Here is a 14,958-nt window from a genome sequence, read left to right as displayed (position 1 = left end):
GTCTCCTGAAGCTAGATTGTGAAGCAGTAATTTAAAGCCCACTGAATGGCTTTGATCCCCCTTCATCACCCATGCACATTGTCTTCTTAGTACAGGCAGGGTAGTGCTCAGTAGTCAGCAGCATAGCCCATATATTCAGAAGGCCTGAGTCAAGCCCTCTAAGTGACGATGAAATGAAAAAGTAACATTGAAAATCAATATAACATGGTATTGTGGGAGTGCTTTTTCTGTCTCTCCTCTTTCTCTCTTTTTAAAAAAAAAACAACAAAACGCTCCTGCTCTCCTGCGCATGTGTCTGTGAGACATCATATACCACTTTCCAAAATTTCAAGTTTCCAACTTATTTTGGACTCTAGTGCAAGTCATCTGCCTTTCATAGTGGCCTAACCTCTTGCCTGGCAATTTGACTCTTCCGGTAACACCCCAAAGAAGTCTTGTCCTATCCACCCCCTCACTACTTGCAAGTTTTCATCTCCTCTGCTTAACATATAAATAACATCAACTCTAGTCATTGTGTGGGTCCCAGGGTCTTCAGCTCTTCTCTGGTTTCATAAAAGCAGGAGCACGTTGTTTCTTTCCTCTTACTGGTTTTATGATGGAGGTGAGAACCAGGATATACAGAGCAGATAAGGAATATGAAGGAGAAAGAACTGCTGGGCTCTTTCTACTCTTTTTGACCCCCTCTATGGTTGTCTGAAAAAAATATGTTGTATCTTAGTTTTGTTCAGCCCATTTGGTTTCCTGCTGTTCCCCAGAAACAGGGAGGTAGGAAAAGAAGTTGGTTTCCTCTGTGCCCCAGCTCCCTTGTTTTCAGAACAGTGGTGTTTTGTGTTACCTGTAAAGTAGCTCCAGCCTCAGGCAAAATCACATACTTGTGAAGATGCCCTCTGAGTAGGCAGGATGGCAACAGCAGTACTGGTACTAACTTCTTAGCTGATGCTTTGTATCTCTGACCAGTCCTAATAATGACCTCTGCTTACACCTTAGTTACAGGGGGGAGTTGAGAGAGTAGGGCTGAGAGCAACCCCCAGCTTTGCAGTGATGGAGGACATTATTCAAGCAGAGACTGTCACTAGCATCTGGTACAGTCAATGCCTTGGTCTGGTGAACTCCAGTATTTGCACGTGTGGGTGGGAATGGATTTATAAGGGTTTTGTGTGTACTGTTTCAGTGGTGCATTGTTTTTTCTTTTTTATTTACCCAGTTTGTAAAACCAGAGTGGCCCATGGAACCAACTCTCACGAGGTGAGTTTAAAAACTTTTGCAGTGTTATCCCCCTGCTTCCAGTCCCCCCATGGTGGTTTGGCTGGTGCTTTCTGATCCTGTAGTAGACAAAATGAGAGCTATGCCCAAATGACTTCCCTTCCCCCGCCTCTCCCTTTTGTTTAATTACGCCATTATTTTTTTCAGATTTATCTGAAATGAAGTTAAATATGACTTTAACCTCTTGACGTGGAAGTTCTTTCTAGCAGTTTCTAGCTTCTGTCATCTAGTTGCTTCTAGCAGTTTGTAGTGTCCAGTCAGCTCTGTCTGCAAGGAATCTCCTTCAACCTCTCCTTTGGTGGGAGGTCACACTAAGTGATATTTCCACCCCACCATGTTTCTCTTCCAACATATATGTGGTACAGGTGAGAAATGTTTTTGTGCTGCAGATGAAGCGGAAGTCTGAGTGAAGGCCAGCTGGTTCCTGTCCTTGAGGGGAAGGGAATAGCAAACAGAGGCGGTTTCTAGGCATGTTCAGTTGTAATAACACGGCTGGAGCAGTGGGAAGAGCAGGGCTGGTAGAACTATCTGCTTTCCCTCCTTCCCGTAAGGCAATTGCAGTTAAAACGGTTGTGTATTCCTGGAAGGAGTACATTCCCTATGAGCCTAGCTTCCTCTAAATTTAGGCAAGTTGAGTCCTGTTTTAATTCTTTTCCATTTGTGCTTCCTGCCTTCCTGCTTACCGCAGCTCAGTTTTGAGAATCCAGCCCTCGCTGCTGGCTCGCATAACGCCTGGCTTCCTTTGTTAACAAAGTGGTCGTCGGTCCAGATTTCCCAGCTGCTCCTGAAACGTGCAGTATGTTGCTGCAGCACCTCTGAAAGCTGAAGGCCCTGAAGTAAAATGTAAATCTAGATGAGCAGAATGCCTACAGCTGAAATCTTGAATGACCAGCACTTCCTTTTAAAAATGCAGCTAGATTTTTCATGCAGGCCTTAGCTTGGATCATTTTACAAGCATGACAGACAGTCCTGTTAGTTTGCCGGAGCAGCCGCTATAAATTTTTGCTATCATTCCCAAGGACACTTGGGGACTGGGTTGTGAATTAATTTAAAACCACAGCTTCCCTGTTGATTCTTCTGTAGAGGCTTCCTCTGCAACTGCAACCTGAACTGCATGAACCTTTCAGTGCTTGTCCAGTCAGGCTTGGACTTCGTTTTCCTGGTGAATCTTTTTTGCTGTTCTTTCATACAGTGCAGACATATCTCAGCCTCTTGCCAGAATTCCATTTTCTGAGCAAAAATTAAACTAAAATACAGTTGTAGGCTGCATTTTATCACAGGAACTTATGACTAGAGCCTAGGAGGACCCCTGGAAAAAAGCCTGAAGTCTTGTGTGGTACTTTACATAGTTAGGAGTAGTAGTCACTTTTGGAGTTGCTGTGTTCTCAGGAGTGATCCAAAAGTGTATTTATGATCAGAGAGGAACTGTCTTGTAATTGCTTTTTTATGGTCAATAATGGCAAGGGAAGTGTAGAATAAATACTCTGCTTACAGTACAGTCTGTCTAAAAGATGGCACATAGGTCTAGAAGCAAGAAATTGTTGCCTGTTTTATTAATGACTCCTTATTTGGCTTTTGGTAAATTGCTTCATTTTCTGTAGAGATATTTCCACTGCAGAGCTGACACTGGAACTAGAACCCAGCCTGGCCAGAAATCTGCTTTTCTTCACAAGATGACTATTCAGAAAGTTCAAGTACTGGCTAACAAGGACAGCTGAAGGTGCAGGCTTGAATTTGGGTTTGGTGCCAGCTGAGGCTGGCAGACTCTGCATTTTGCTGTGAAAACACGAGCTAGTTAAGCTAGTTTGCTGTTAGTTAGTCTTCTTGTGGTGTCCCACAGTTCCACATGGCCTCTGCACTAGAAGTCACGTCAGCCAGCTCAACACTTGAACTCCACTTTGCCAGCACTGTTTGTTAGACTTGAACAGACATGATGCCTGAAGGTTGTCCTTCCTGGCTGCCAGCAAGTCAGAACATAACTGACCTTTGATAAAGCTGCCTTGAGACATCACTGAGATCCGCAACCTAAAGAAATGTGTCCAGAATGACTTCTAAATGTTGAGCAGACAGGAGTGAAAAGGCAGAGAATCGCTGTGGTTTTTGAGACTGAATTCCTTAAGGACATTGTCAGTGAAAATTCTTGGTGCCAAATGTTTTGTTTTGCCTTCAAAAGAGCTCTGCATTTAGAATGAGGAATGCTATTTGGAAATTATCATGTAAAGTATTGTTCCCATGTTACTGCCAGACACAGCAGGTCTGTGCTAGATGACAAAGAGCTTGTGCACACTGCAAGCGAATTCTTGGAGCTGTATTCATGCATGCTGAAAACCATGAGACATCGCAGTGAACCAGCATAACACAACACCATGGGAGTTATATGGGTTGTGTGCTAGTCCATGGGCTTGTCAGCACAGACCTTTGCAGAAGAGAGGTTTCACAGGGTTTCCAGTAGCCTGGGTCAGTTCTGTGCCAAGAAGATAAACTCTCTGCATTACCACACTTCTAAAATAGGATGATGAGTACCTGCTCATCTTATTCATAAGAGTGGTTTGTGGGGATTAATTAACTAATATTTGCAGAGAGCACCTGAAGGATAGGAACAGGATAGTTTTTGCCAGTATGATGTTGTAGATATTATAAAGCCAACAGTCTACACAGGAGGAGTAAGAGAGCAGTGTTTCTTACTGCCAGTGAGAGACAAATGAGGTATGATGTTGTTGTTGCTGTGAATCATCTTGATGGACGATTCTGCTGGTTAGAGTAGGATTCTTGCACAGGTTATTACCACTCACAAATTCAGTCTGTGCTGTCAGATAGGTAGCATCTGGTATAACAGAGACAGAGTAAGAATACCAGCTGCAAGTAGGTATTGAATGCACGCATTGACTTGAATTCAGAAAATGTTAATCTACTGAGTCATTGTGCATGCGTGCAGACAATTATGTGATCTAATGTGGTCTACCAGATAAGGAGGAATAAGGACAAAAATGTGCTTAGACTTTTAACTATGAATATGTAATCACTACATCACATCATTTACCATGGTTATGTTTTTGAACAACAAAACCTGTTATATTTACTATTTTTATTACAGGAACAAACTAAGATTTTAGCAAGAATTCAGTTTGAAAGTACAGTTCACATCAAATGAGCAGCTGATCATATATAATATATGAGAGAGAGCACAAAGTGGTAAAGTTTCTTTGTAAAATCCTTCCAGTGACCCTGACTTCACTAAGATACAGCTGATCTCAGAAAGCACAAAAACTGACAGGAAGCATATGGAAAGAGAGAGCAAGCAGTATAACTCATCTGCACCATGCTGAGGCAGGAAGCTCCAATTTTATTCTGTATATCACTGGAGTCACTGTGGGACCCACAGGAACTCTCTTAGCCTCTCTGGACTGTCTTAAATCCCAAGTAAAACACTAGGCCCAAGGAGGCCAGTGAGAAAATACTAACAGGCATAAGAAAAAACTTGTGTTTCAGAGCTTAGGAACTTTTCTGGTAAGTGTTCTGCATCCTGCACTGACTGAGGTAGGCGGCAGGCTCAAGACGTGGATGCTTAGCTGTTGTCTTGAAGGCTCTTCAGAGCGGGCAAGTGCTTTAACCAAAGCATTACTACCTGTGGGAGGGAGTTTTGCCCAGAGGAAAGGAAGATAAGATGTATGTCAGGTTCTCTGGCCTTGAACAGTCCTTACTCGTATTGACCTGACTATCAACACACCCTTCTGCCACCGTGGATACCCAAGGCCCAGCATCACTGGAGTAATGAAGAAAGGTCAATATTCAGATAAATCGAGCATATCTTTTTCAGGGTTTCGAGGATGGAGAGCAAACCTCAGTTTATCCTCACTGCTGTGTAGGGGCACACTGGTATAAAGTGATATTTCATCAGCCTGTGCCAGAAAGGTGCTTGCTGCTGGTTCTGCGTAGGAGCCATGGCAGCATCCGTACTCCAACAACAAACCTGCAAAATGGGGCACCGCCGTTATGATAATTATATATGCATGTAGGCATGGTAGTGGACGGATCGATGGAAAGAGCAGTGTAACATGTGGTGAAGATATGCTAGCTCGTCAGAGTACTTCTATGCACCTACCAGCATCAATTCCATGCTCTTTGAGGCAGCTGTTGTTCATCATTCAGGCCCTATAAATGCCTTCCTTGTCGGCATATTTGTTCCAGTCCCTTCAAGAGGACTATCCATTTGGAGTAATGGGGTGAAACCAAGCCAAGAAAATCATCAGGCTGGCATTTGGTAGCAGTAAGAATTACTAGAGTCTGAAAGAAGTTCTCTGATGATGTGGGTGAAACCCTGGTGCTTAGGCCATGCAACTGGATTGAACCAAACCACGGGAAACAGAGCTGTGGGGAAGAACTCATACAGTTAGTATGTAGAGCTGTTCCTTCTGTTGTTCTCATGATACACACTTGTATTCAATACAGACTTTGTCGTCAGTGTTGGTCAAATGTTTTACCCTTTTGTTGTACCTGCAGTTGCAGTAGCTTCCCAGCTAAAAACAGCAAATGAAATTGCAAACAGCTGAGAAGAAAGTGTTGATTGAAAATGAAAGCTGCGCTGCCAGTAGTGTTTGGAGAGTTGTGTGTAGTGAAATGAAACGTTATGAAGTAGGACTAGCTGCTGAGAAGGAATTCACACGTGGTCAATATATATCCATCAGTAGATATTCCCCCTCACTGCTAGTCAGGTGGTGGGTAAGCACGAAATTATTGAAAGATTTGTGCACAACTGCGTGTGTGCTTCCAGATGGCGATCATCTTCAACCAGGAGGGTCTGAAAGCTGTCCGCCCCCCTTGCGTCATTCAGAGCTTCATCAATCACAATGCCGTGCTGTATAAAGTCTTCGTGGTTGGGGAATCCTACACGGTGGTGAAAAGACCCTCTTTAAAGAACTTCTCTGCGGGAATCTCAGGTACGTTGTGCCGATTTAAAAGGAAATGTCAGTTCTCGGAGCCTTGGCAGCAAACAATCCAAAAGAAAAATATCTTTGAAAAGGCTGCTGAAGTGAAGGCAGCTGGTTCTTACATACCATGTTTCCTCTTCTGTATTATTTCACTAGGAAGGGAGATAACTCATCTGCTCTGAAATACATACGAATGACATTCGTATAGTAAATATTTATGCAATGGTAACGTGAGTCTTACCTGTTAGAAACAGTGTTTTATGTCATATGGAAAGGGGGAGAGGGAGAGAAATTCTCTGATTTCACAGTAAGTTCATGTGTCATTTGTTCCGGAGTTTGTTTATAAAAGTGCTTTGGAGAGAATTTCCTGGATTCCATCATTTCAGAACTTCCTCTCCCTATTTTTACCTTGATTATGTATGTGTGTTTAAATTAAAGATTGCTGATGCTCTCCCCTAAACAAGCCTCTCTGTTCATGTGAGGCCCAGTGTTGTAAACCTTGGTGGGAAGTGTCCTTTGGTTTGTAGATACCAGCTGTGTTGGGGGGAAGGAGGAATGGATTTGTCAGTGGGACAGTGATCCTCCTATATGTCACTAGACAGCAGCACTTCAAGGGTTTTCATTAGAGATTACTAAAATTTCCTTTATGGAAAAAAAGCTGGTTTCCCGAGAACTGCATTCTGTGGGCCTTCAGAAGCAAGAAGGAACTAGCAGGGCATGGATGGGAGCATGATCTGCTTGCAACTGGACAAATCCAGGAGCTGGGGATGGGAGAGGAGAAGGTATCAAACTGAAGGAGATGAATGAGCAAGTGCCAGTTTCTTGTCCCTTTTCTTAGTGGTTTCTGCTGATCTTAGTGTGTCCCTGTATGTTCACCATTGCGTTCTGCACACAAATATGTATTTTGTTAGTATATGTATAGTAGGATCCCAGTAAAAGTCCTTGTCTGTAGATATGTGTGCCTGTATTTACATTTAGGTCTGCTCTATGTCCTGATCAAATTAAGTAGGCCAGAATCTGTGTTCATATAAACTGTTAGGACAGTTGGTCTGTACTTTTGCTGGAAGAGAATGTTTTAAGGCATCTTTCTAAAAATGCCTTAGCTAATGTCTCATCTGTTAGTGTAAGACTTGAAAGTTGTCTGGAAGCCCACATAAAAGTAAGTTTTGTGGGCAGATTAGGATGAGTGTCTGGCTTTCTTACCCTCATCAGGAGAGTTTAAGGAGGCTGTGCTACAGGCACCTGACTAGGCAGATCTGACGATTAAGCAGATCTGGCAGCTGTGAGGCACTCCAGGAGCTGATTGTCTGAAAGTACAGGACCTTTCTAAATGGGAGGAAAGGCAAGAAGAGTATATGGTGGTATCAGACTGCAGAGTGGATTTAGGTTTGCTTTTCACAGCTCCTCCATCTGTATCGTGTGTGGCCCTGTGGCTGCTCTTAAATGTCCACTCAGAGATACCTGCATAGCAGAAATACTCTATTGCTGGTGCCACCTGCATGCTGAGACTTTGGTCCGGGTGTCCCCATGCAGGTTGTCTGTACGATGCCATCAGTCTGCTGTGGTGGGAATCCCAAGGGGAGACTTTCCATGGTGGATTTCTCCCTGCCAGTAAAACCTCCAGCACAGAGGGAGCAGGGAGGGAGGTGCTGGTACAATTCCCCCCATGCTTTCCACTGTGGTACGCTGGTGGCTTCAGTCACCTCAGGGTGTCTCCTGCATTCCTGTGGTGCCTCCAAAGGGAGGGCAGGTCCTGACCATGAAATTTACTCCTTTCCTCCATGGTGACAGTGCCCTCCCCAGGTTCACAGGGATCTCAGCGTACCCCGGGTGCTATCCATCTACTGCCTGCAGTGAAGGCAGCTTCTCCCTTCTATCACACGCCTTCCCATTGGAAGTGTCACTTTGAGTATAGCGAATTAGTAGAAATTAACTTCATTATCTTACTGAACTTAGTTGATTGGCTCTGGTGAAGGAAAGGCAACTGGTTTCTGTTAACCCCGTGCAGTTCTATGTATTTGTGGTCCAAGGTCCAAAAACCGTGGGTGAGCCAGCCGTGGGTCCCTGCCTGCGCAGGCAGCTGAGTGCCAGGCAGGAGAGGCCCTGGGCGTGGGGCGGGTGGCAGGGGACTGCCCGGCAGTGCTGAAGGCGTAGCTTGCCGGGGCTGCAGTGCCATCTACTGTTCCCTGCACTAGTCCTTTGGAAATTAAAATCTGGTATAAAGTTATTTACAACCTTCTTTTAATTCCAGACAGAGAATCAATATTTTTCAACAGCCACAATGTTTCAAAGCCAGAATCTTCATCTGTCTTAACAGCAGTAAGTACACTTGGTCTTTTTTCCCTCTAGCGCGGCTGGAAAACTATCTAGTCCTTTCTTATCAAAGCGTTAGTAGCTAGTGACTCTCCTTCACAAGTTGTCTGCTTCTGTGTTGCAGGCTGAGGTCTGTTTGGTACAATGAACCAGCATGACTGTGTGTCCCTCTGGTTTTCCTTACCGAGCTCTGGTGAGGAAGCACTGACATGGCAAGCCTGTGCTGCTTGCCAGGCCCAAACTCCCCAGAGCTAATCTAGGCAAAGGGAAGAAGGAGGTTCCGAATGCGAATACCTGGCCTTTTCCTGTCCAGAGAGCTTAATAAGCATAAATCATCCTTCTAGGACTCAGTTCTGTGAGGAAGGACAAACAGTGAAAACTCAAGCAGAGAAATTGCGTTGGGCAGGGCCACAGAGGGCCAGTAGCTGTCTGCGGTGCAAGCACACCTGAGCTGTGACCGCGGGACCATTTCTGGCTGTCTTCCAAGTCCAGCAGTGCCAGCACGCTGCACAGTTTCACGCTTGCGTTACCAGTCCTTTCAATAAGCTTTGCGTGTATGAATCGTAACAAGTTCTCAGGCACTCAACTGCTGAGAAAGTCACTTTACAGGACTGGCTCCTTTCAGTCTCTGTCTCCAGATTCTTTTCTGTTTCACAAGCTCTACTGGGGAGTAGTTTCATAGTTGGCAATGATTAAATTTTGTGTGCAACACTGATGGGCATGCTAAAAATTAAAACTGTAATTGTGCTAGTCATAAATCCCTTTATGGCTAAATTTACTTTCAAACTTCGAGAGAGTATATGCTCCTGTAGTTTACCTCCCATCTCTCTTGTACACATGCATATTCCATACACGTTTCTGTAAGCGTAACAGCATACTTCTGCTGCATAACTTATTATTTTTAAAGTGAGAAAAATTACATCTTCCAGTCATAAATAACTGGAGTTTTTCATCCTGATCAATGTTTGTAGAATAACTTATACATGAAAACCCACATAAGAGCTGTCCCCTTTGAATTAGCCTGTGCCCTGAAGATATCAGCTGAGTTGTGTTGTATGGGTCGAATGAAACTAACAGCAGGAGTCTGGCTTATCAGTCCTTTAACACAGGCCTTAATCTACATTGAAATAGCAGAATGATATCCAGAATATTTGCAGCACAGGGTTAAACATGCCAGCTGTATTTGGTTTTTTAAGATATAGATCTAGTACTTAAAAGTAAGTCTGATTCTCCATTCATTCCTGTACTGCTATGTCTCTCGAGGAGCTGCACCAGTATGAAGAGGAAGAACTAGGTGCTTTAGAGCAGGTGAACTTCCAATATAGGTAGGATTCTGAATTATGAAAGCAGTTTCTCTTTGGTGTCTTTCTCTGTTTCATGCCACCGGTTCTCTGCAATTAGATTTGATGGATATGCACCTGGAAACCTCTGAAAATTAATCTTTCCACTAAAAAGACTGTTTCAGAGTCCCTTAGTAATGTGTCTTTTTCCACTATAGCTGGATAAAATCGAAGGAGTATTTGAGCGGCCAAACGATGACGTCATCCGGGAAATCTCTAAGGCGCTGCGGCAAGCTCTGGGAGTTTCCCTCTTTGGAATTGATATCATCATTAACAATCAGACTGGGCAGCATGCGGTCATTGATATAAATGCATTCCCAGGTGAGAAAGGCCTTTCCACTCATGCTTTGCGGAAATTGTGCAGTGCCTGCTTAGTGTGAAGTTTTACTGCTGGTGTCTCACATCATTGCTTTCGAGGTAGGGGACAGGAGAGCAGCAGCCAAATTGTTCTGAGATCAGATACTGTTTAATCTGGGAAGGGCAGAACCCTAATCTACATATGCAATGTGCTACTGAAATATTACCTCTTAGGAGATATGGTCAAATTTTAGTGGCCAGCTGTAACATGTCTGTTATGCCCTTCCCTGCAAAGGGATGCCCACGAACTGAAGCATGGGACTGTGTGCTGGGACCTGGCCTTTCTGGGCGTGTCCCTCATTCTGAAGATGAAAAGAAGAATAATAAATTCCATTTTAGGAGAGCCATTTGAGATTTCTTTTTTTCCAGACTCTGTGCCATTAAAAGTGTTGAGGGGGTGGAAGCAGCAAACTGTTCCCTTGAAAATCTCTTCCTGTGCAAATTGATTCCCCGTGAAAAGACATTTTTTGCACAAAAGCAACAGCACCAGGAATCTGAAGAAGTTGATAAAATTGTAGGTGCACAGAAGTTGCTGTAAAGGGTTAAATATCCTTGCAGGTTCTCATAAGTGGATCCTGGAGTAAAACAATAGAATAGAGCATGTGAAAACCGGTAAATTTGTCCTCCACTTTTTTTAGTGCAACGTATGTCTTGGAAACAACTAAACAATATCCTTGACCACTGGAATTGTTAAAAGGAGTTGTAACTGTGTATAATGGGAGGCAGTGATGGTCTGTCACTTGTGCTAAATTCAGTAGCCTAACACAGGAAGAGAATACATCACCTCATTTGATGCTGTTTTGCATGGGGTTTTTCTCTTTGAGAATCTCCTCTCATTACCTGAATAGTGATGTTTGTTTCCAGAGACATACACAGGCTGTTACAGTTTGTTTAAATTGTCGTTGAAGACTTTGAGTTTTCAATATGGCTGAGGTATCTTTACATCTAGAGATCTTGCCCTGAGCCCCTAGTCTTCTTAATCTTTCAGTCCATGTCCTCGATCCCACTACTGCCCTGTAGTGCCTTGCCTGTCTATCTCCACAGTGACTGGCTTCCTTTTAAAACTCCAGCCCTGCTGTTCTCAGGTCACTTTGCAGCTTGGTTCTACCATATGGTGTTGATGCAATCTGCAGACCTATGAAAACAGCCTTCTGCTAAGAGCAGTGAAACAACCTAAATTGGATGTCAGATGGAGCCAAATCAGTTTTATGAATGGGATCATATTTCAGACACTGGGTCTTGAAGTCAGTGGTGCAGGACATTCTTTTGCAATCCTGCATCCTGCATTTTGGTTTGGTGTTTTGGGGTTTGGTTTTTTTTCAAGTATTGTTTTGGATTTGGTACTTGCACAGACTGAAATTCCCCTTTTCTTGAAATGTTGAAAAATCCAAACTAGGGAGCAACTAGTGGCAAACTTCAGTGTTTAAAAAGGAGTAATGTCTTCTTGTTGTGGCAGAAGTTTGCAGAACTGCCTTAAGCCTCGTGCCCTGCTGTACTTCTACCCTAAGGCAATAGTTTTTGATCTTCAGCCCAAGTCCTGTGTTTCAATCTGCACAGTAATTGGTCTTTGAAGAGACATTGAATTAATAGAGAGTTTTAGTCCTTGCAGGAGGCTTGAAAGCACAGGGAACCTTCTTGTGCACAGGCCTACATTATGTCTCACACGGGATTTTTTTGGTGGTGAACGTGTGGGTAGTGAAGGTAGCTACTGGCTTTGTCACCACGGGGGTAGGTTGAAGACCAGTTGGAGAAAGTTTAGAGGATAGCAGCAGGGACCAGACATGTGGAAGAGAGAAGGCTGGGGGTAGACAAAACTGCCTTCAAATTTGTAAAAGGTAGCAGAACTGAGAGAGGTGAGCTGCTCTCAAGGGCTGCTGAGGTCAGAGAAGAAGCAATGGGGTAAAATACAACAGAAGAAAAGTGACATCTCAACACAGAATACTCTGTTGGCCAAAAGCATGTTCAGCCCAGGCAGCTGCTTTTCCCTCCAAGGACCAATACGATTAAAGGCTGAGCAGCTTCAAGGGCTGGCTTCACTGATGGAGCCAGCACCTTGCTGATGAGAAGTTCAAATTCAGCCCTGCTCAAAAGAGTCACTGATGGGCTGCATCAGCAGTGGGATCTCACTGTTCCTGGCTTAGTGCAGTCCCACAAAGGAGCTTTCCCTTGCTCCTCTTCCTCAAGTCATCCTGTCCTGCAAGGGTTGCAGTAGAGCCAAGTTGGAGCCAAGTTAGACACTTCGGGGACCTGCTACATTATCTCTGCACCACTGCTTTGGGGAAGGGAGAGGAAGAGGTGCCCTTTAAGGAGCATTCACAGCCTCTTTCATGGAGCTCAAACTACAGCTTGGGGCCAGGCCTGACCAAAGCCTTGTCCAACTGCCCAGAGGCTTGGCTTCCTTGTGTGCTGTCTTTTGTGTTTACCAGGCTTGAAGCTCATTTTAATCTGCCACTCCATGGATGTCATCTTGAGATTAGTTTAACATCAGAATTGAGAGCAGATGTAGCTGTAGGAGGATGTCGTCTGTTATCTGCTCCATTAGCACCAGCAACTCTTCGAAAAGACTTTAAAGATAAATATCTAAAAGGCCTATTGTGTCTCCTGTTCTGTAGGGAACCACCAGGGCTATATTTAGCTGTGGTTACCAGCGGAGATATTTAACTGTAGGCACAGTCATGTAGCGTGTGGGTTTTATGTTTGTCTGACCTCAGGTAACTGAGAGAAAAGGCTCTTCATAGCCTGCTGTTGTATGGCCATGGCTGAGGTCACCCAGCCCCAGCAGCAGCTTGTGCACACATTTTGCAGCCTGTCACCAGTACAGGTGAGCTGCTGGTTCTGTGTGCATATATGTTGGCAGCTGGAAGCACCAGATGTGGACGTGCACTTTGTGTAAATGTGCTGCTGCAAATGCAGGACATGGGCTGTCCATTTCTCTCTGCCCGAGGGAAGATGCAGAAAAGCAGAAAGTGGGCCAGATCAGGGAGAGTCTCCTAAAAATCAGGCAGGTAGCATCTGTAATGCTAGCTTAAAAATGCTTATAGGCATTTCTTGACTCCACAAAGCTCAGGGGGGCAGGTACTTATTTTTAGATGCATTGCTGGGTGGACATCCTTCCTATCCATGCTCAGCCAGAGGACTCTGGACACTGTTTTCAACATAGCAAAATTCAGGCCTCTTGTAGACAGGCATTTCCGAAATGCTTTCAGTGGGCAGTGAATCAATAGGATAGTACCTGCTGGAGCACGATTCATGCAACTTGTGCTTTGAGGTGTGCAAAACTTACATGCTCCCACTGATTCCTTGTGTGACATGAACCCCGAATTCATTGCCAGTAGTTTCTGAAGGTGTAATTTAATCTGCCCTTCTTGATTTTGTTACCAACACAGCACAGTGATGTCCCACAGTTGCCTTTTTTGAGAGGCCTGCAGCAGCAGCCAGTGAACAGAGTGAGGCAATATCCACAGAGTTTGCAGCCTTCCCCAGGCTGTGGGCTCAAGAGCTGAGACACCCTGGTTCTCTTCCTCCCTTCCTTGTATTTCTTTTTTAGAAGTGTGTGAAGTTTCTTCTGAGTGACCAGGCAGAATTACTTGGGCCTTTCCACCCAGTCTGCAGAGGGCTTGCAGAGAGGAAGCCTGCCTGATACCTACAGCTTCCTTACACTGTAACATCTGCTGATTTCAGGACTCAATAACTGGCCATCTTATTGCCATTAAATATTTAAAGCAACTTCTTTGTGAGTTTGCTAGGTGCCCTCAAACAAGGCTGGTTTGTTTTCGGTGAGCAGATACGAAACACTCTAGGGTACTGTGGATCTCCTCTCTGAATATTAAAGCTGTTGCTATGGAGATGGCTTATTCCCGGGGTGTTTGAAGCACTCTGAGTAGACTTGAAGGCTAATCCCATGGCTTTTACATAAGCAAGAAAGCGTAACAAGCACCTCTGTCAAAGAGGTGGAGATCTTGTTCTGGCTCCCATGACCGCCGTAAGAGTCCTAGTTGCCCCCTGCCGACCAATGGATTATCGTGTGGGGCACTGGGAAACTCAACATTTTGAAATGGCCGATTTGTTTAGTGAATCTGTTTAAGGGCCTTTGAGAAAGGACAACTGGGAGCTGTTGTCTCACATTGCTGGTGTTTTGTGTGACCTGTTAAGTATCTAGGAGAATTGTGACCAGGTGCAATAAAATCCAAAGCAGTGTAGCAGCCTAAATAAGAGTTACTTGTTTAACATATGGGTTATAAATACACCATAAAATCACCACATTTATCTTAAGGTGAAATTATCCTCTTACCTTATGCTTTTCAGGAAGTTGGGGTTTTATTGTCTAAGGACGTTGATCTTTACAGGAGAATGGAGATTAAAATTGAATTATTTATGGATCTGAGGGACTCTTCTGCCCTGTGATCACATCACTAAAAGTGTTTTAAAATGTGCATTTACTTTGTGGTCTCTGGTTCTGCTCATGTGCTGCTGTGTGAATGTGTGCTATTCACATGGGACTTTTAAACTGTTATTTATTGCTTCAGTCTCCTGTATTAATACCAGGTCACCTTCAGAATACTCTTACAGACATTTTAAAACAATCAGCCTAGCCCATTAAATAAACTGAATGTTGTATGTCACCTCTAAATACTAAATCAAATTGATAACAATTTTAGGTAATGCAGTAGCAGTTAAGATCCGTTTCAAGACATTGTACCAATATGTTGCATGTCTGGTTCAATTTTAAAATGAATGCAATGATAAAACTGTGCCTG

The 14,958-nt window shown here is 44.0% G+C and overlaps 1 protein-coding gene across 2 annotated transcripts in view; it reads left to right on the top strand.

Moving 5' to 3' along the window:
- The window catches only part of ITPK1 (inositol-tetrakisphosphate 1-kinase), a 161,840-nt gene that overhangs the window by 139,360 nt on the left and 7,522 nt on the right, over positions 1-14,958 (top strand). For both annotated transcript variants that reach the window (XM_072864021.1, XM_072864022.1), the window contains exons 7-10: positions 1,205-1,245; positions 6,035-6,200; positions 8,443-8,510; positions 10,003-10,165. In XM_072864021.1, coding sequence (XP_072720122.1) covers positions 1,205-1,245; positions 6,035-6,200; positions 8,443-8,510; positions 10,003-10,165 — 438 coding nt within the window. The remainder of the gene's footprint in view (positions 1-1,204; positions 1,246-6,034; positions 6,201-8,442; positions 8,511-10,002; positions 10,166-14,958) is intronic.

Source organism: Ciconia boyciana, chromosome 6 (assembly GCF_034638445.1).
Source record: "Ciconia boyciana chromosome 6, ASM3463844v1, whole genome shotgun sequence".
Lineage (NCBI taxonomy): Eukaryota > Metazoa > Chordata > Aves > Ciconiiformes > Ciconiidae > Ciconia > Ciconia boyciana.
This window is presented reverse-complemented; position numbering and strand designations above follow the sequence as displayed.